This window comes from Pavona decussata, unplaced genomic scaffold, assembly GCF_977016875.1.
Source record: "Pavona decussata unplaced genomic scaffold, jaPavDecu1.1 SCAFFOLD_282, whole genome shotgun sequence".
Taxonomy (NCBI): Eukaryota; Metazoa; Cnidaria; class Anthozoa; order Scleractinia; family Agariciidae; genus Pavona; species Pavona decussata.
The window spans coordinates 154,591-176,157 of NW_028145683.1; the positions used below are offsets into that span (position 1 = coordinate 154,591).

The 21,567-nt window shown below is 38.3% G+C and overlaps 2 protein-coding genes across 2 annotated transcripts in view; one reads left to right on the plus strand and one right to left on the minus strand.

Annotated features, from left to right (window-relative positions):
- LOC146455199 (thrombospondin-type laminin G domain and EAR repeat-containing protein-like) overlaps window positions 1–13,789 on the minus strand; it is a 32,284-nt gene extending 18,495 nt beyond the window's left edge. Inside the window, exons 1-3 of the mRNA XM_085094554.1 lie at window positions 13,685–13,789; window positions 13,131–13,225; window positions 10,479–10,634 (exon numbers count right to left, since the gene is read on the minus strand). Of these exons, the coding sequence (XP_084950680.1) occupies window positions 10,479–10,634; window positions 13,131–13,218 (244 nt within the window). The 5' untranslated portion in view covers window positions 13,219–13,225; window positions 13,685–13,789. The remainder of the gene's footprint in view (window positions 1–10,478; window positions 10,635–13,130; window positions 13,226–13,684) is intronic.
- Window positions 13,790–20,074: 6,285 nt separating this feature from the next.
- On the plus strand, window positions 20,075–20,904 carry LOC146455200 (uncharacterized). The gene has a single exon (XM_085094556.1). It carries the CDS (start codon window positions 20,075–20,077, stop codon window positions 20,864–20,866), a length of 792 nt encoding a protein of 263 aa, XP_084950682.1. The 3' UTR covers window positions 20,867–20,904.
- Window positions 20,905–21,567: the final 663 nt, after the last annotated feature.

A 21,567-nucleotide genomic window follows, 5' to 3' on the forward strand; every position in this document is an offset into this window, starting at 1 on the left:
CGCGTGCTCTTGGAATAATTGTTAAATGTTTGACAGAATTATTTGCGTTTTAGTAAGAATTTACGGTAGGGGACATCTTGTGATGTCAGACATTTAATGCATCTCATTGGCGTTCATTTGTGGACATCACTTCACAAATGTCAAAGAACACCTCAAGAATTCAGAAAAATGCAAAGATTGTGAAACGGCATGCGTATGGCTCAAAGGGTCTGTTGTGACTTATTTAAGCATAAAAATTCGAATACAAACAGGCGCGAATTCAATGTCTGGGTCCACCACGTACATTAATACGATAAACAAGACGTGAAAGAGGCTCAACATTTTTTACGATTACCACAAAAAACCAAACTTCTGCTAAGGAAAGGGATATTAGAAAACTTAGAGGGTATAACGTCTAGTCAATTTATTTGATAGCCGAAAGCTCATGTTTTTAATCTTTTTAACCAGAGAACGTTTCTTAATCCAATATGTCTTATCCTTGTTACAGCTCTATTTTTACTAGTATATTTTAGCTTATTTTGTTTGGTAGCCTTTTCTAGTACTTGTGTGAGCCCAAGGTTAACGCACGCGTGCCGATTTATTGGGCCGAATTTTGTTTGGCCGATTTAGCATGAGTTGATTTACACATAACGATTTATCACATCAAGAAAGTGAATAAGTGGACGAAATCGACCCGATTGATAAAACTTGATCGCAATGGAACTGCTTGTATAAACCTTGCTAAATATGAAATCTGTCAAAGAGCAGCAGAATTTATAAATCGAGCAGATCTTAAGCCCGCGCTATATCAGTAAAAAAAAAAAAAAGAAAGCTCAGGCCGACAATTTGCAGTGTGCATACGAATAAGCCAACTAATCGGATCGATTTACATTCCTTTGCTGAAACATTTTCCGTATCTCCAAGGATCTCCAAGTTAGTCAGGGTTCCCAGTGTTAACGACATATTTGCCTCCTTCTATTCCTGTGTGGCGGGCGATTAAAGTCACGATTCCGTTTTTCATTACGTATTAATCTGAATTTCTGCGAAAAGATTCCACTACTGAACTGTTGCGTGCCCCGAAACAGACTGTAGTAAAACATGTCATGCGGGATCCGTTTGCAGACACGTCATATCTCGAAAGAAATTTAATTAAAAGCTTGCAAAAAAGAACTTTTAGGCGCAAGGATTATAACACTTTCGCGTTAAAATTAACGCCGCAAGCGAGACAGAAGAAATGCCAGAATGGATTCTATTACATTGGAATGCTCCGAGTTATTTGACGTCCCGTGGAGAAACCAGGCAAATTGCCTGGTATCTCCAAGGGGTGCCGAAGTTTTATTTTCGTTGCTAAGAACCTCTGGCTCGTTGTGGATAAATTTGAATAACTGCTCAGCAAGAACCCACTTTGTTTTATTTGTAGATTTTTTTTCTCCACTGGGGCGTTTGTGCTTTATAGAGAACTATCGGCGGCACCTGTCCACCAATGCAAACTAGAATCATAAAGCCAGCGACACACCTGGCGATTTTATTCGCCGAACGCGACGAATTTGATCGCTAGCGAAAATCCGATTGATGGGGACACACTTGGCGATTTTTTTCGCCGATCGCGGCGATGTGGCAGTTTCGAAAAGTCATGTGATAAAATCGCCCAACCAGATGGGTTGGCTTTACTGGAGATTCGCAGCAATGACCGTAGAAAATCGTGGGAACGAACGGGCACACTTGGAGAGTGCAGGTGAGTTTAATCGCAGATATCTCACATGCCAGATATCGGCGATTTTATACCTTAAGTCGATCAGATTTTTCATGGTTGGAATGAAAACTTCAAAAGAAGGGATTTGAGCTCCGATGTTTATTTACTGGGATATGGAAAAAATAAAAACAAAGCCTTGTAGATTAACTTTTGGCATAAACAGTGATTAGCAGAAACCTAATTGGGACGGGCAAATTAAAATTGGCCGCAATGCGTGGTAGCCTTTTATTAAAGCTTTTATTTCACTCTTAGCTATCTGATTCCGAATATATTTATGAATAGTTTAAGCCACTTGAAACAAAATATGCTATACATTTTCTACCGCCATTAATAAAAATTCCTGCCATTTTGTTTTTCTTTTGGGTTAAAAGGTTATTTTTTGTGTTATCAGAGAAGGGATTTCAAGCAACCTAAAGAGCTAGAAAAGAATAATGGATAAAAAGAGCGATATTTTATCCGATCTTTCATGACAGTATAATGACAGCATTGCCAAGAAATGACTCTTTTTACGACAGCTAATGATTTAATTCGAATGTGGGGTATTTTAGCAAGAATGGAGCCAGACTGTCTGGTTTTAAGTTTAAGTTTTAGTAAATCAATAGCCTGCTGCCAGATGTGACTTACAAAAATTGCTTTCTTCCTGAGTTGACAAAAGGGTATGGAAGGAAATTGGAAACATCGCCCATAGGCTTTAAAGATTATTAAATCGACGCCTTTAAGAGAGTTTCAACCTACGCTTCGACAATGCTGCCTTCTTCAGGGTACAAAATTATACCTTATATATGGTATAGTTTTTTACCCTGAAGAAGGTAGCATTGCCGAAACGTAGGTTGAAACTCTCTTGACAGCGTCGTTTTATAATCTTTAAATTCTCGTTAATTAACTACGCTGCGCAGTATTTCAATGTTTATTACAAAGTCAAGAGCTTCTCATTCTGAGATAACGATGTGATCGCGATAAGCTAAGCAGGCTGTTTCAAGCAAATATGAGAAGTATAATAAGATATAAAAAATAAACAGTATTTTGCTTCCATGTAAAATATATAGTATATTTTATCACAAAAAGATGTGTTTGTGAATAGTATCACTGAATTTTCCTACGAGTTGTGTTGCATTTTGGATCGAGTCAATACAAACAGTTAGTGAGGCCTAAAACAAACGTTGAATCTAAGTCGCGTCGAATTTATTAAAAATAGGTTCGACAAAGAGTCGACTTAATTCCAGCGTGGTAGCAAACGTCGAACCTACGTAGACCCTAATTCACAAGTTGCACTTCATGAAACACGGGAATAGGCTCGTGTCCCCGTGCTATTCACTCGATGCGCGGCTAGTTATTGCTAGGACTTGTTAGCGAAATGGCGAAATACAGTGCTCGTCGGGCCTTTCTTTGGCAATTTATTACGAAAAATAGAAAGAGAAGACTCAAACACTGAGTATTAATTGCAAATAGGCAATTCGCATTTCAATCATTTATATTTACTGTTCATGAAACACGAAAAACACATTTCCATCACGCTGTGCGATGTCAGTAATGACTTTCGATAGCTCGCCATTTCTGGGCCCGATTATTCGAAAGCCGATTAACGCTAATTCACGATTAAAAGTTAACCGAGGAGGTTTCCAGCTCGCTTGTTAAAAATGTTTTTAAAATCTAATTTTAAGCTAACGGTAAAGGAAATTCAACCTCTGAGAGACAAAAATCTTTTTGAAAAGTATTTATTGTTCAGCCTATAAACTCGAATCAAAGTTCTCGTTAATCTAGAATTAGTTTGATCGGGCTTTGAACAACTGGGCCCTGCTTGCGAAATTGTCTTTGTACAGCGCATGCTCGTCAGGAGGGGAAATAGTGTTTGGAAGATGGGGGAGTCGGTATTTTTGTGACGTTTGCGCAGTCCATCACATTTGAATCAATTATTTTGTAATTCGCATGATTTATGAATTGAGTTCAGCGCGTGTTTAGAACGGCGTTTACTGTAACGCCGAACCACAGTCGCATTATCCGACTTGGTAAGTTGAACTTATGCTGGAGTCGAACCAATTCATTTGAGTCGAACTTAATTGCGGCATACGTCGCGCCATTCATGCGCCTATTTTAAAATTAATAAGTTCGACGAATTAAGTTCGACTAAGATTCGACGTTTGCTCCAGGCCTAACAATATACAGTGATAATGCACACCAAAACATCTAATAAGAGATTTATTGTCGAAGTTATGCTTTTCTGATGAGTAGCAAAAAGAAACTATGAGGAAGAAATAAACAAGACGTGCGAACGTTTTGTTTACGTCCCCGATGTCGCGTCCAGATATCGAATTGACTATGGGCGGACTTTTCTTTTAGAACGAAGTGACTTTGAGTTTGAACAAAACAACCGTAGTTCGAATCCCCGCGTCCCACATCTCGCGTCCCCAAGTCCCACCTCTCGGAAGTCGCGTTCTTGCGTCTCCATCCCGGAGTCCCCGTCCCACTTTTTGACACAGCCCAACAAGATGTCGCTTGAGGGGCGGGTAATACTCCTTCGCCCTCCGTTTTCTCCGTCGCGGAAATGGGATCTCTGCTTCAGGTGTATAAAAATAGAGGTCTTAATCTTCTATGAGAAAATTTATTCACACTAAGGGATGTCGCATTTCTTTCCATAGCGGCAGCGAATCACAGCGGTAATGGCTCCAGCGATCGATAACGGAAAACGTTGCAAACCTGAAAATTAATGTTTCCGTTTATCACTAGCACATCCTTAAATATAAAAAGAGAATAACGACGAGAAGACATAAAAGGAAGAAAAAAAGAGAATAAAATAAAATTTGGATCCTGACTCGAACTTGACTCGGGCTCGAACTTGACTCGTGCTATGAGTAAACTCGCTCAAAAATGGCCTATTCCTTGCTTTTTCGGAGAAACAAAATTTAGGGATCTAAAAATCGGCAATCTGTGGTTGTTTCACTGACGTATTTGGGAACTTAAACAAGACTAATTAGTGCTCCTATGTAGGTTGATACTACACAGAATTGTTGAATTTCAAGGTTTTAGCAGGCTTTTGAAATTTGGCCAAATTCATTAATTGCGATTAGGTTAGGCGATAATCATCTAAACAATTACAAAATCGTTCATTTCGAAAGTCACCCGTGAAGCGTGATCATTCCATTAAACGCTACAAACCTAGACAATAACTTATCAATGACCGGCTTTGAACAGCAGACGGAAAACGCAACGTCAATATTCGCTGAAAGTAATTTGATTTACTGCTTTTCGGCTTTAAAAACTATCGACTTATATACAGCCTTTTTCCATGTGAGCATGGTCTTAATAGTCATATGAAGGCCTTGGTGGTACTTATGCGGGAAGCAATAAGTCATTGCTAATTGTTGTCTTTTAGCTTTGAAAAGGCTTGAATATGAGACTGAAAATGTTCGTGGAGGTCTATACTGTTTTTGAGCCCTTTAGGGTGTGGTTAGCACTAGTTAAGTGTATGAACATTACTTCATGGTATAGAAATGTGGGCACAAGTTGGGGGTGTGTCTACAGACAGCCCAAAAACCGTCTTACGGATAACAGCCATTGAAGGGCGCAGAACGGTAAAATAACCGTATGCAACAAAACGTACACAAGAATTGTTTAATTTTTTTAAATTATTTTTTTATTGGATGAATTTCAGAAATTTAGCTGTAGCGTTCACAGACTGCGGTATAAAATTCCCACACAAAGTATAGTTTACGGAAACAGACGCTGTTACTAACAAGAGACTTTTCTTTTCACCACAGTGATTAAGTACATTACTTAAATTATTTTGCTTTTATATCACAAGTTTACTTGTGTCAAATAATAATGTTTTACAGCAATTCTAGACTACAGTGATCACCTACGTACATCGTTATCAATCACACTACAGTTTACTCGAAAGCAAGTGTCCAACATGCTGAAGGAAGTAATGCTGTCAATGGCCTATAATGTTAATTCAGCCATTTCAAGCCAGAATTATACGATAGACGCATTAACTATAAAAGTAACCTCTGCATGATGATAGTATGTATTTTCTTTATTACAGATTTTGTCCAATTTGGCTTAACTTGTTAATGCAGCTTCCTAACTATATTTTTACATATTCACTTTTCCAAGATTCAATTTCAGCAAGTACTACTAATAAGTATTTTACAGATTAATTCTCCTTAAAGCCATTTTTACGTAACACGGTGGTCTAAAAGATTATTAACGAATGTGAGAATTCAACCATGCACGAGATCATTATTTTAAAATGGCTTGTTTGGTAAGTAGTCACGTTGAATCCCCTAAAAGTGGCTTCACCAAAGAAGATAACATATCCCGAGATGCCGTGATCTAACATCACAGAATCAGTGCAAATAGATTATCTGAGTTCTTGAAAAGCCTTTAATTATTATCAGTCCATTTCTACCGTTAACCAGCGCCCTTATTACAACTTCACAAGTATGACAATGACAATGGCACTTGAAGAATAGATAGTATCTCCAAAAACGTTTCCTCTGAGGTCCGCAACGGAAAATGAGCTGTCATATGACGCAGGAATTAAGTCACGACTTCAAAAATCAAAATGCTTTTCTCGGATTTCTTGATTTCCCGCAAACCTAAGATTTCCAAAAAAAAAAAAACAACAACAACAACAAATTTATCAAGAAATTGACCAAAAGCGCCGTAATGATTTGATTTAGCGGCTTATTTACTTACTAGGCTGATTTAGCAACAGAACGAGAACGTCATTTGAGGACGCGAGAGCGCGCGGAATAGTTTGGACGCAAGTCTGTTTCGACTATATATGGGCATTCTTGATACGCGCGCCGTTGTCAACTGACGTTCCCGTTCTGTTGCCAAATCAGCCTATTGTACCTCAGGGGAGGGTGCTTACTCGAAACAGGGCGCCTATTTCTTTTTTGACAAACAGCCAAATGTGCTTAAAAAAATAAAATATAAAAATAATTCACCTCATTTAAGTGTCAATGTCTTTAGCGCAGAGCACTAATTGGGGACACTTTCCAAACCGAATTGGAATTTAGAAGTTTTGGTTTTTGAGGAGAGGGGAAAACCGGAGTACCCGGAGAAAAACCTCTCGGAGCAAGGACGAGAACCAATAACAAACTTAACCCACATTTGACGCGGAGTCCGGGAATCGAACTCGGGCCACATTGGTGGAACGCGAGTGCTCTCACCACTGCGCCATCCCTGCTTCCCATAAGCTTTGATATTTATTAGCAAAGGAACAATTATAACAGAAAATGTAAAAAGTAACCGATACGGTGAATATTCACCTTCCTTAAAGCCCGGCCAAGACAACAAAGTCCAAGTCATGGTGACAGGATCAAGAATACTGGAAAACAGACTTGTTGTCACTGGATCCTTCCTGGCTAGAACGAACAGCCGAGCAATCGCCGCAAAATGTGAAGAAGAGGTCATTCGTTTGCAGGAACTGTGCACTCGCATGGGAATAATATAATAGTTGAGAGACTGAGACGAAGACCACTGTAATGAGGCTTTAAGTGAGTAATTAAAGGAAAATGAACCACGGCTGATCACAATGTACATGTACTCTAACAGTGCTATCACTGAAACAGAATATGTGCGCTTATTGGAATGAGGGTGCTTACGCAATAGGGGCACTTATTAACAAAAACACATTCGAGCGGGAGCGCTTCAGTAAGAGACGGGGCGCATATTGGAAAGAGAGCCCTAAATCGAATCATTACGGTAATCAAAATTTAAATACAGCTTAAATTATAGAAAAACAAAAATTTACTGTAGAGAAAAATTATTTTTTTCTTAAAAGAAGAATCTCCTGAGTTTTGCAAACTCTGTCAGTCAAACATTGATTGTCATGGTAACATCAAAATAAATGAAACCTGACCTGCACCTGATCTCATGTAACATACGAAATTATTCCCAGGTAAATTTCACGTAAAAGAACAAGTTAATTTGCTCTAATATGAAAACAAAAACAAAAAAAACTTATAAATGTCGGCGACGAAAGAAGCACTCTTCTCAACCTTGTTTACCTTAGATAGGAGTTGCAGTACTCTCAGTGTTCGTTACAATTGTGGAAGTCAGTATGGTCAATTCCAAGAGTCAATTTATGGGACTTTATTTTATTGTCTATTTGTATACCAGTTTGTACAGAGCACTGTTGGTATTGCGGCGCCATCCTCCATCGGTGTGCTTTGCAATTGCCAGGTAAGTATGACCTTTGTATTCAAATGCCTTGAGATCAGCTGTATGCTGAGTTGAAAGCTCTTGGTATTTGATAAACTGTGATCCGGACAAACGATACACACTCACTGATTTCCCTTTCAAGTTGGCAACAGCCAGGAACGTTTCCCCGCAAATCGAAAACGGTTCCCAAGCGCGGGCTGAGTGAGTGGTAATGGACTGGAACAGAACAAACCTGCTGCCATTCCACTTGTAAATGAACGAGTCGGTGTTGTAAGTTTTTGGCCAATTAGCAAAAGCGAGGAATGTCTCACTATTGTCGCTGAAGGACTTGACGTCAAAGGCACCATACGTCTGAAGAGACTGTAGTTTGACAAAGCTGTCACGTGACCACTTGTACACAGAGGACTGGACGGAATAGTTCTGCAAGTCGCTTTTGCGGTTGGCAAAAACAAGAAAAGTTTCAGTTTTTATTGTAAACGTAGTACTTGCTGTGGCATCCTCGGTTCTTATCTCCTGGAACCTGTTAAACTGGTTTTCGCCCCACTTGTAGATGACTGAGTCTACACTATGCGTAGTGTCATCATAGCCATTCGTGACGACGAGAAACAGGTCCGACAATATTTTAAAGAAGTTAAAACCAGTTGCTCCGAGTGTTGGAATGTTTTGCACAACGACGAAGTGGGTTCCATTCCACTGATAGATGGCAGAGTTCAACCGAGATGTAGTCTCATCCCTGTGATTAGCAACAGCAAGGTAATGTTTGTCAGCGATTTTGAAATATTCCATGTAGCGTCCCCCTTTGTTGTCTATGGTCTGATAGAGGTAAAACTTTCCAGTCGAATCGTCCAGTTTGTAAATGTAAGATTCTGTGTTGTATCCGTTGTTATCATCCTTATAGTTAGCGAAGCCGAGAAACAGACTCCCATCGATACTGAACGGTTCAACGCGGTGAGCACCTTTGGTTGGCAGGTCTTGATGTTTTTCGAGGTGGGGCGTTCTACCGGAACAATCTTGATAGAAAAACAAACAAGCCATTCAAAATTAAAAATGAACTTTAATATAACATCAATATAAACAGCGTATCATTAAGTTAAAATGACAAACGTAGGAATGCAATCGTTACGATCTCAATCTGCCATATTTTCAGTGGCCAGGGGGCATTTGCCGGGGAGCAAAAGTTTGGAATTACTTCACCAAAGGTTTTAAAAAGAAACCTGTGTAAACTGCTTTTAAACCGACGGGGAACTTAAATTTTAGATATACCGCTATAGATATTCTTTTATATTATTTTTTTACTTTTATTTACATTTTTAAATTTCCCTATTTCTTTACCATTTTTCATATGTTGCTTTGACCAGGGAGCGCAATAAACATTTTTTTTACGCTTTTATTTCTTCATTTTATTTTTTACGACCGACAATATGATGTTTGAGCAACAGCCCTGGTGCTTTCCATATTCGTTACATTTCCTTTTTATGTATTGGTTAATGGTAAAGGGCCAGACGTAGATAGTGGGTAGGTGACGTAAATCGTGGGTGTGGGCAGTAGGTGTCGGCAAAATAATGGGTCGTGGGTCGCTATAACGGTCTGCGGTTATGCTTGAAGAGGACTCGAAAAGTACTAAAATATTCCGGGCTATCTAGACGGGGACGAGGGGGGTAAGTTTCTAAAGAAACTCTGGTGCTGCGTGGGTGGGAAGTGGAAACGATTATGTTTGGTTTATCTACAGAGTTCAGGGCCGTACCTAGCATTTTTTTTGTGGGGAGGGGGGGGGGGGGGTGGGGAAGAGGTCTCCCGTATACAGACAGGGTTTCTAGTTGTACGTTTTGTTTTCACCCCCCCCCCCCCCCCACAGAAAGTTGCCTCTAAGACCTTTAAAGAAAACAAAACACAGTGATGCTCTTTGTCTTAAAATTGTCATGACTTATTATGGCATAAACACCTTGTTTAGCTTGAAGCAAACATTTCCTCTCATTTACTGATAAATTTAACACACAGTTGATGCACTGCTGTACTTGCGAAGGGGAAGAGACCCAGAAGACAAAACAAAACACCATTCTAGATTGCGTTAACAGTTAACACAAGAAAATGCACCATAGCTACGAATTTGGTCCAAAACTTAGATAGAATCCAGTAAAGTATTCCTGTTAAAGACAGTGGATTTCCATCCGAGTTCAAAGAGAAATAGGTAGTGGGTGCTGAAAAATATTTTTGTAAAAAAAAAAAAAAAAACATTCATGCAGTCCAAATCTTGTATCCTAACGGTGGGTCTGCCTCCTTTCTTATTGCCTGTTTCGATTCTAGTTGAGCTAATATTATTAGGTTTTTACAGATGGATTAGATTGACCTAGGCTGTAACATAGTGGTTTCCTAAGCATTGAATGGTAAAAATTGAGTTTGGAAGGTTGTGTTGATGCCTAACCCGGAACTCTGAACCAAAAACGAGTCATTCCACGTAAGGATTCAGTTTTATTTTCTTTGCTGCCGGCTTTCAAAGTATTAACCTTAAACTATGGTAACACAACATTCATGATCCAACTGATTCTGTCTGTATTAATGTGAAGTCATTTTTACCTACCTTCAAAGCAACTGGTACGTTCAATCTCTGCGGCTATTCTATCGACTAGGTTCTTAACCTTTTCTTGCTGTTTCTTAACTTCGTCGTTTTGCTTGCAAATCACATCAATGACTTCCTTTTCAGCGGTGGTAGCTGCAACTTGTTTTTGGTAACACTCTGAAAACATTATGTAATAACACGAGAAAAATGTCATTTTAGTCATTGACAACTCTGGAGGAGAACTTTCGATAATTATAATTATCACGCTGTTGTAATAATCTTGGTTTATCAGAAGTAATAGACTAAACAACACATTTTATGTTTGTTTGTTTGTTTGTTTACTCCCTTTCTTCATATTCAACAGTCAATAAACTGTTGTTCAACAACAACTAACTTTCCACTCCGTGAGTACTCCTAATCCCTTACCCGTCTTGACGTTTTTTTTTTTTTTATCCAAAATCCTGTTTGAAAAGCTTCACAATCAACCAAGTCTGAGTTTCCTTGAGCTATGACAAACAGCAAAGCTTTCAAAGGAAAGGAGTCTAAACATTGAAACCTTTTCGGGAAAAATAATAGCGAAATTGAACGATTCTTGATACATACCTTCAAGAATGTTCGTCTCCATAACTTAAAAACGTTGTTTCTTGTAAGGATGGCATCGTTTTTAATTATTACAAATATCAAAATTCCTTTCTTTCTTATTTAAATTCTATAATCCCAGTAAAAATTTCAATAGCAATAGGTCTAATTTGCACAAGAAAACGAAAAAGTGGAGGATTCTGGCAGTTGTAGTAAAGTGACGCCCTTCTCTCGTACCTAGATCTTCTTATAATTACTCTTTGGGAGAGAACAACTGACAAAATCCGTTTTCATGTGTCAGCAATCTGGAACCTAGAGTCCTTAGGCTCTTTGGTCAGCGGTTGATCGCCAGGAGAGACTCTGGAGAGTTCGGAAAAAAATTAAATGTTTTGATTGGCTGCCCAACGGCTTGTTTTGTTTACCATAGAAATCCTGCGGTAATAAAATTCCAGTTCCCCAGAGTCTCTCTCTGACGACCAGCCGCTGGTCAAAGAGCCTGTGGACTCTGCATACGAGATTGATGTGTCAGGAATGTGACACAGCATAACTGCACTTTCTCAACATTTGTAGCAAAACGGTTTTGCTCACATATTGCCCAAGATGGATTTTCAATATCAATTTTATCGCTATAAATGTCGGTAATAATATTTCACCTTTCGTATTCGGATAAAGAAAATCAACGATTTCAAGTTTCTGGGAAAGAACAAAGACGCCGCTAATATAAGTTTTGAACTTTGACAATGGTAGCCAAGTGTGCGCGCTGTATCTTGCGTATAAGTTAGTTGTACGGGTCACATTGCCAAGTAAAAATTTTCACAAAACTTTGAACAGAGAGGCAACACTATTAAAAAGCTGTGTGTTTATGAAACCCTGTCGCAGTTTAATCAACGTAAAGTTTAAACCAATATGAGAAACCACTTTTGATTCGAGCATGCAAAGCAAAGATCTGAAAAGTTATATGCACGTGCCATTTTCATTGGCCAATCAGATTGAAAGAACATGACTTAGATGTTTCCTTCGAAAACAAAACGTCTGGGTACGAGATTAGTGACGCCCATTTTCTCTCGCTGTGAAAACTTTTGCGTTCAAGCGAAAACGAGTGAGCACCTAAGACTCAACACTCAAGAAGTTAAATTAAAGAAAAACTAAGGAAACTATTCGGTGAATTCGAATCAATAAAAAATAATTCCGTGCAGACAAAGTTGGGAGTCAGTGTTTTGTTTTAAAAGGAAATTTAAGTGTTTTTTATTTTTTAAGTACGAGAGGTTTTGAAGTGAATGTTTTAAGCTGACAGAAAGTTATTGCTACACGCTCTGAAAGCGTAGGTTTAATTGCCTTCCACTGTTTTAAATAATTAAAAAAATCTATCCACGAGTATCCTTCAGCTAAATACAAAAAAAATGTTCCAAGTCTTCAAAGGTATCACGCGTAAACGACTTTAAATTCGAGCGAATGGAGTCATCTTATAGGTTTAGTGAAAGGAGTGCAATTGAATGACCACATCTGGCAAGAAGATGTTTGTGAGGAAGAGGATAACACGGCTTGTTTTTTTTTTTTTTTCTAAGAAAATGGGTAGAATAAATTGTCTACGAAAATCACTTACACAACCGTCATTTTTAAATAAATTTCAAACCTAACAAACAATCGTGGTATTTGTAATAAACGGACGAGACGTATCAATGCCCTATTTACCTGGCGTTTATTTGAACATTTACTTAAGGCATGAAATTAAATCGAGGAAATTGGGTTATTAAAATGTTTGCAATAATGTAGTTCTTTTCTACAAAAAATAACGCTAACCATATGCGGTTTCTGTCTCTGTAACTTTAAAAAGATTTGGTGTAAATTGAATTTTCGGTTGAAGTATATATATGGTTGTTGCAGCAACAGGAGTCGAACCTATTTACTGAGCTACAACGGACTCGTCAGAGCTAGGCCATTAAACTGCGTACTACTTTCAGTTCACAACAAAACTTCTTTCTACTCTCCGTCTAAAATATAAGCTTAGGGTGAAAAAGCTTTACTGTCTGCGCCCACTCTTGGTAGAACTCTGATCACTAGCTAAGCTAAGCTTATGAAATGATGAATATTTACCTCCAGACTTCAAGGAGTGTTTTGCCAGCACCACCACATAGAACACTATGATGACGAAGACAAGGAACATTGTTTTTTCAAAAGCCATCTTGATTCTAACGAATAAAAGAAAAACCCCAGGGATCAATTATATATTGGTTACTGTAGACTACGAGCAAGTCTTTATTTTTCTGAGCGACTGTAAAGCAGGTGAATCTCGCGAGCAAGCAAAGCAATTTTCGCGCTCACTCGTGAGGCTTGTCAGCTTTACTCTCTGGCTAAGAAAATAAGGAACTTCTCATAGTCAAGTTACTGATTCGTATTGTGTAATTTGGCAGTGGTAAAAGATCGATATAAACGACTCCAATGTGAACTGTTCACTCCTTTTTTTTTGCCAGTAATACAAGTAGTGTTAGTTGCACGTATCGATGCGTTATCTGTAGTGAGGAAAAAATGTTGACAGGCTACCAAAAGAAAAAAAAAAAAAAGAAAAGCTAGAAAGGAAAACAAAAAAAAAAAAAGGAAAACAAAACGGAAACAAGACAAAGATCAATTTTCTACTCTGTAGCACATACCTCAAATTTGCAAACGTTGTATTCTGATCAGATGTCCTTTTTCAACTGGCTGAGTGTGGCGCACAGTAGTTATATATGTTAAAATGTAAGCCCCGTTAGTGCCTAGGTAAGTGTCTAAGTAAACTATTAATATTCAAACTGCAATGTAAGTGCCTTGGTTATTCAAACTGTCTAAGCCCCGTTAGTGCCTAGGTAAGTGTCTAAGTAAATTATTAATATTCAAACTGCAATGTAAGTGCCTTGGTTATTCAAACTGTCTAGTTTAAAGCCTAGGTAAATCATTAATATTCAAACTGTCTAGTTAAGTGGCTAGGTAAATCATTAATATTCAAACTGCAATGTAAGTGCCTAGGTAATTCAAACTGTCTGGGAAAGTGCCTAAGTAAATCATTAATATTTAAACTACCTAGGTAAATTAAACTCGCTAAGTAAAGCGTGAGTGCCTCTTTTTCCATATAATCACCTGACGCACATTTTGCAAGCATTACTATCTCTGAGTCATGTCTTGCTTAATACATTTGTTGTTATTACCTGTAAATTTAATACAAGATGGTTCAAAACATTCAAGTCCCATTAAAAAACGAGTCACTTGTTCCCTTTCACGCACCATTACCCAGGTTATTATGTTAATTTAGTTAAGCTTTGTTCGGGATTAAACAGTTTTGTAAATAAACAAAACAGTTTTTTGTTGTCTTTGTTTAATACAGTGCTCTGAAAAAAATTATTCCAGCTGCTAAGTTGTTGCATGTCAATAACGACGCAAACTCAACACACACACAAAGATTTTAGTAATAATTATTTATTAAATTGTTCAACAATTCAAGTACAAAACAAAGTTTTTACCCTTGTATGTTTGGTTTCCGCGAATTCGCCGCGATCTTTTCGGTGGACGATCATGATCATCCGAGTAATTTTCAAACCGAATTCCGGGATGTATTTTTCTTTTCGGTGTAGGAGAGGGTACTGTGGGAGAGGGTGTTAAGGTGGATAGGATGAGGGAGGTGAGGCTTCCGCGGGAGTTAGTTGTGTTGCCATTGGTCAGTCTTATGCAGCCGTCGTCCGGTGTAGTTATTGGCGTTTAGATAGCGGTCTCCTGTACAGTCACTGGTTTTTGAACGAGCGGTGGAACATCACAGAAGTCCTGGGAATTGCTAGAAATTACTCTGTGTTCTTTAGAGTAATGTGGATTTGATTTTCTGCATCTGTAATTCAACTGTTTCCGTAGACGTCAAATACTTGTTTTGCAGCTGCATGTAATGCTTTGCTCTTTCATAGTCTCCGAGGTATGATCACGAAAGACGACCTGATCCATAGAATCGAGTAATTTCTGCATTGCTGTATGGAATTACTGGGGGAGTCATAAGGTTCTGTTGCTTGAGATACAGTCCTTGTTCCTGCGAGATATTTTCCGTTACCCCTATGTTATCAAATCGTTCCTCGCCAGTTAGTACGTTCTTTCGTAGCCTACAGTTGTCTTGAGTTGTGGTTTTTAGATCAACCAGCAGGTAACCAAAGGGTCTCTGTACTACCTGCTCATAGCGATTAATAAAGAAATCAGTGTGCCCAGGATACGTTTGCTTAGCCAGGGTCAGAATTTAAAGTTTATTCCTGGGGTCCCAAAAGAGGATCAAGTAGTGCCTTGTTAAGTTGACACTTCGACTGCCTTAACCTTAATGGGATAAGTTCTATGCGAAGTAAATGACGCTTAGGTTGCGATGATGGGATCCTCTTGTAAATAGGTTGACGATTCGCTTGTCTTTTCCGAAATCAGCCATCTGATCATTGAAGAGAAACAAAATGGCTTCCCGCTTTGCCACGTTCACTTTAGAGGAAATTGTTTTGATAAAGGAGGCGGCTGTTTCAAAGACTACAAAATTTGACAACAAAATTTAGTTTGACAGCACTGAATAGTGGGTTATTAAATCTTTGGTAATCTTGGTATTGGCCGATCTTACACCTACCTATCGCATCACACTCTTTGCTTTGTAGTTCCTGTGCAATCAATGATTGCATTTCAGAGAACATGTATACGTACTGAAGTTGCAATTTCCGACAAAACAGACTTTTAAAATACTTCAACTTAATGTAAGTTCTAATTAAGATTGTTTAATTTTGAATTTAATTTTATTTGCGAAAATCAGATGAAATCTATCCGAAGCACTTTATCTCTATTCAAGTGTATGCACATTAATACATGGTGAAGAAATGTAGGCACACACGATATTTTGCACAAGTTGCTGGTGTGTCTACAGACAGCCTAAAATCCGTCTTATAGATCACAGTGGAGGGCGCAGAACGGTACAATAACGGTATGCAACGAAACGTACAGACATTTTTTTTGTTTTTTTTGTTTTCAATTACTTTTATTGGATGAATTCAGAAATTTAGCTTAATGTAGTGTTTACAGTCTGCGCTATTACATTCCCACACAAAGTATAGTTTGCGGGAACAGACGCTATTACATAAGAAGAGTCTTTTTTCACCCGATTAATTAAGTACAGTAAACTTAAAGTTCTTTACTTTTATATTACAAATTTACTCGCGTCACATAATAATGTTTTACAGCAAATGCAAACCACAGTGATCACTTATGTATATTGTGATCGATCACAACACAGTTTAATTGATTGACAGCAAAAGTTCAACATGCTCAAGGAAGTAATGCTGTCAATGGTCTATAATGTTAATATATACAGCTATTTCAAGTCAGAATTATACGATAGAGGCATTAACTACACAAGTAACCTCTGCATGATGATACTGTGTATTTTCTTTATCACAGATTTTGTCCTATTTGGCCCTACTTGTTTGTGCTGCTTCCTAACTATACTTTTGCAGTCAAATTTCCAAGTTCCAATTTCAGCAAGCAGTTTGAAGATTAATTCACCTTACGGCCATTTTTATGTAACAGATCTAGAGTGGCCTTAATTAAATATTATTATCCAATGTGAAAAATCAGCCTTATACGATGAAATTACTTAAAAATCACTTGTTTGATAAGTAGCCGCGTAGAATCCTCTAAAAATGGCTTGAGCAAAGAATATAACATATCCTGAGATGCCGTAAAGGAATCAGTGCAAATAGACTAACTTTCTTGAAAAGCTATTTTAAAATTATTATCAGTCCATTTCTACCGTCAACCAGCGAACTTATCACAACTTCACAAGTGTAAAAGCTATGACAATGAAACTCTGAGAACATATAGTATCTGTAAAAACGTTTTCTTCAAGCTTCGCAACGGACAGTGAGCTGTCATATGACGCAGGAATTAAGTCGACTTCAAAATGAATGCCTTAGATTAAAATTAAAACCTTAGATTTCCGCCCAAAATTGACCCAGAAGTAATCAAGATGGAAAACAGCTAAAATTATATAAATTTGCGGGAAAAATTATTATTTTTATCTTAAAAGAAGAATCTGATTTTTGAAAACTCTTCCGGTCAAACATTCCTTGCCTGACCCGACTTCATGTAACATACGAAATCATTCCCAGAAAAATGTTAACAAAAAATCAAAATGTTTCGTTTTGTTTGCTCGAATATGAAAACAAAAATATAAAAACTGAGCGTGGAAAGAAGCACCCCTCTCAACCTTGTTTACCTTAGACAGGGTTACAGTACTCTCAGTGTTCGTTACAATTGTGGTAGCATGGTGAATTCCAAGCGGAGTCAATTTGCGGGGCTTGTTAAATTTTTTTGGTCTATTTGTATACCAGTTTGTATAGAGCACTGTTGATGTTGTAACGCGGTCGTCCATCCCGCTGATTTGCAATTGCCAGGTAAGTGTAACCTTTGTGTTCAAATGCTTTAAGGTCAGTTGCATACTGAGTTGAAATCTCTTGGTAATTGATAAACTGTGATCCGGACAAACGATACACAACCAAATTCCCCCCATGGTAGTTGGTAACAGCCAGGAACGTTTCACCGCAAATCGCAAATGGTTCCCAGTTAAAGGCTCTCTGAGTGGGAATGGACTGGAACAGAACAAACCCGCTGCCATTCCATTTGTAAATGAACGAGTCGATGCTGTAAGAATTTCCCTTTCGCAGATTAGCAAAAGCGAGGAATGTCTCACCATTGTCGCCGAAGGACTTGACATCAGAGGCACCATATGTCTGAAGAGACTGCAGTTTGACAAAGCTGTTACCTGACCACTTGTACACAGAGGACTGGACAGAATAGCGCTGCTTGTCGTTGTAAATGTTTGCAAAAACAAGATAAGTTTCAGTTTTTATTGCAAACGTAGTACTTGCTTTAGCTCCCTCGGTTCTTATCTCCTGGAACCTGTTAAACTGGTTTTCGTCCCACTTGTAGATGACTGAGTCTACACTATACGTAGCGTCATCATATATATTCGTGATGACGAGAAAAAGGTCCGACAATAATTTAAAGAAGTTAAAACTAGATGCTCCGAGTGTCGGAATGTTTTGCACGACGATGAAGTGGGTTCCATTCCACTGATAGATGGCAGAGTTCAACCGACGGGTAGTTTTATTCCTGCGATTAGCAACAGCAAGGTAATGTTTGTCAGCGATTGTAAAATATTCCATGTCGCATCCTCCTTCGGTGTCTATTTTCTGATAGAGGTAAAACTTTCCAGTTGAATCGTCCAGTTTGTAGATGTAAGATTCTGTGTTGTATCCATTGTTATCATCATAATAGTTAGCGAAGCCGAGAAACAGACTCCCATCGATACTGAACTTTTCAACGGCGAGAGCACCTTTGGTTGGCAGGTCTTGATATTTTTCGAAGTGGGGCATTTTACAATCTTGATAGAGAAAAGAAAAATGCCACTTAACATTAAAAAGTAACTTTTACATAACATTTATATAAACTGCATATGTATGTTAACTTAAGAATGCAGTGATTACCACCGACAATATGATGTTTGAGCAACAACAGTAGCGTTTTCCATATACGTTGCATTTCCTTGTTATAATTTGGTGTAGTTAATGGTAAATGGCCATGCTTGGGAAAGAGAAACATTTTTAATTTCCAAGGGCAAGGCTCTTGAACCCTATGGGATGAACGGAAGTGATGAAGAGTTCGTTTAGGGCAAACCACAATGAAAAAGCATCAATGGATTTATCCTCTTTAATGAAGAAATAAGCTTATATTTGTAGATTTTTACTCGACGATACCATCCGGGCAACTTCATAAGAACACAGCTGGATTTCCGGACTGCCTGAGTGTTGTTGTGTTTGGGAAAAGCTCGATAAAAATAGTTCCCCAGTCGGGTTGCGCCATTTAAGAAAAGCGCGATTTCAAAACAAAAACAAACGACCGCATTGAATCAAGGGTGGAATTGGGCCTTTAATCTGTTTATTTCGCTTTTTTTATAATGGCTTCTGTACACGTTTCTGCTTTCTATGTTTATCAACCAATCATATCTCAATTTTTCATATGTATCATTTTAAATATTCTAACCGGTTTTTTACATTTTTACCTAGCTTTTTGCAGCCCCTGAAGAAGGTTGTCTAACCGAAATATTAACACGTGGATTGTTTTCGCTATTTGGTTTTTGCTAGCGATTATCTGTGCGAAACTCAGCTCTCCTTTAGGGTGTACATGGGTCTTAAAAGTGTCGAGCGACTGGTCTGGATGTGATTAATTTTAATGTCTCGGAGATGTTCCCGAAATCGGTCACCTAGTCTCCCTCATGTCTCACCAATGTACAACGTGTATTTTATGTAACTGATAACATTATAAGAGGTGGATGTATTAAACAAACAGTGTTTGAATAGATCGCTTGTGTAGATTTGTGTCGGTATAAAGGTAAAAAGTTTGTGTAAAGAGAAATGTCATGTTTTCTAGGCGGTCAGTTTAGAGTGTAAAGTTTCATCTTTCTGGAAGTTCAAAATGTGTTCTGTAATTACTTATTAGTATTTTTGCGTGGTAGTACCACCCGTATTTTTTCTATCTCCCTTTTAAACTATGCTACGTCATCTCACTGAAACGGTGTTTGTGCAAACAACGTGAATCTTCATAGTTTTGGTGACAAAGACAATGATTAAACGTACAGTGATGAGTGAGGCGAGTTGGAGTTTGTAAGTTTACTGTTTTCGACCTGAGGCTGTCAAGCAAAAACTTTCCCAAAACTTTGAACAGAGAAAAAACACTATTAAAAAGCAGTATGTTTATGAAAACTTGTCCAGTTTAAGTCAGTTTGGAGAGCATGCGTGGATCCGACCTGGTCGGACGCACATTTTGAGGCGGAGCAAAAATCCTCCCTTCAAAACAACATCGCTGATATTATGAGCTGTTTTTCGTCCTCTACTGGTATGTATCCGTAGTTTTCCAAGCTGATGACTAGAAACAGTCGCAAAAATAAACGTGGTGCTCGAGGATCACTCGAAGACGAAGGCGTCTTGAACGAGGCGAAGCGAGTCAACATGGCGGCAAACAATGAAACGAAAACACCAAATAACGCACCTCCCGAGCCTAGTCTGGCCGAGTTAAAGGACATATTGGCCGATATACAAGTTAAAGTAACTGGAATACAGCACGAGAACCTAAACCTGAAGGAAGAAATCGCCCAATTTAAGGCGGCTTTTCAATCGCAGAAACGGGATTTGGAGAAGATGAAATCTACACTTGAAGCTTCCATAAATGCAAATCTAGCGCTTAAAAAAGAACTTGATACCACGAACAAAAAGCTGAAAGATGAAATCGAAGAGTCGAAACGATTAAGCGAAGAACTGGATTACCTAGAACAATATGCAAGAAAAAACTCGCTTGAAATTCATGGAGTTCCTGCGAATGCTTATACCAGCACCGAAGAGGTATTTTTAAAGCTAGGAGAAGCCTTACATGTGCCGATTAAAGCGGAGGACATCGAGATTTCACACAAGCTAAAGGCTCGTAACTCTCCAATAATCGCTAAATTCGTCAGCCACAAGGTGAAATCTAATTTATACAAAGAGCGTGTTAAGTTAAAGAATCTGAAAGTATCTGATCTCTTTCCAACAACGAGTTACGCCTCCTCAATCGGCGGAGAGAATCGTCTTTTTCTAAATGAAAATCTTACAGCATATCGCCGAAGTATTGTGAAGAGAGCTAATGATATGAGAAAGGCGGGACTATTACTTAGTGTGTGGACTATGGACGGAAAGGTATTTGTAAAAACGTCACCCTCAGGAGCACCGGTAAGAATTTACTGTATAGAGGACTTAGATAATCTTTGAGTTTTATGAAGGGAAGATCTTGCTATAAGGACGCAGAGGGACACTCCTAATTAGAATTGAGTATCTTTTTTTTTGGTCTATTTGTTTGTTTTCCTAAGGTCAGTGGTCGTAAATCGTTTTTTTTTTTTTTTTTATTTTTTTATTTATTGCTGCAGCTTTGGTATTTATGAATACGATTGAGCATGAAAAAATGCAAATGTTTGTCGCTCAATGTTCGTGGTCTTAGGGACCCAACAAAGAGAAGGAGCATATTCTCTTATTTAAAAGATCAGGGAGCCTCTTTCAATTTTTTACAAGAAACCTATTCAGAGGTTAACGATGAATCTGTTTGGAAAAATGAATGGGGAGGGCGAATTGTTTTTTCTCATGGGAGCCGTCATAGCAAAGGAGTGTGCATTTTGATTAACCCGTCAGTGAATACAAAAATAGAGTTTTCTTTTTCTGACACCCATGGTAGAATAGCCTTAATTACAGTGAGCTTCACATGTTTTAGGCTGTCATTGTGTAACATTTATGCCCCAAACAATCCAAACGAGCAATTGCAATTTATACAAGAGCTTAATAATTATTTGATCGACAAATCAGAACTTACAACGCTAATTATAGGGGGAGACTGGAACTGTACCTTGACAAAAAAAGACAAAAAAGGTGGATTGGCACGGAAAGCTACGAACTTTAGAAATGCAATTTTAATAACAATG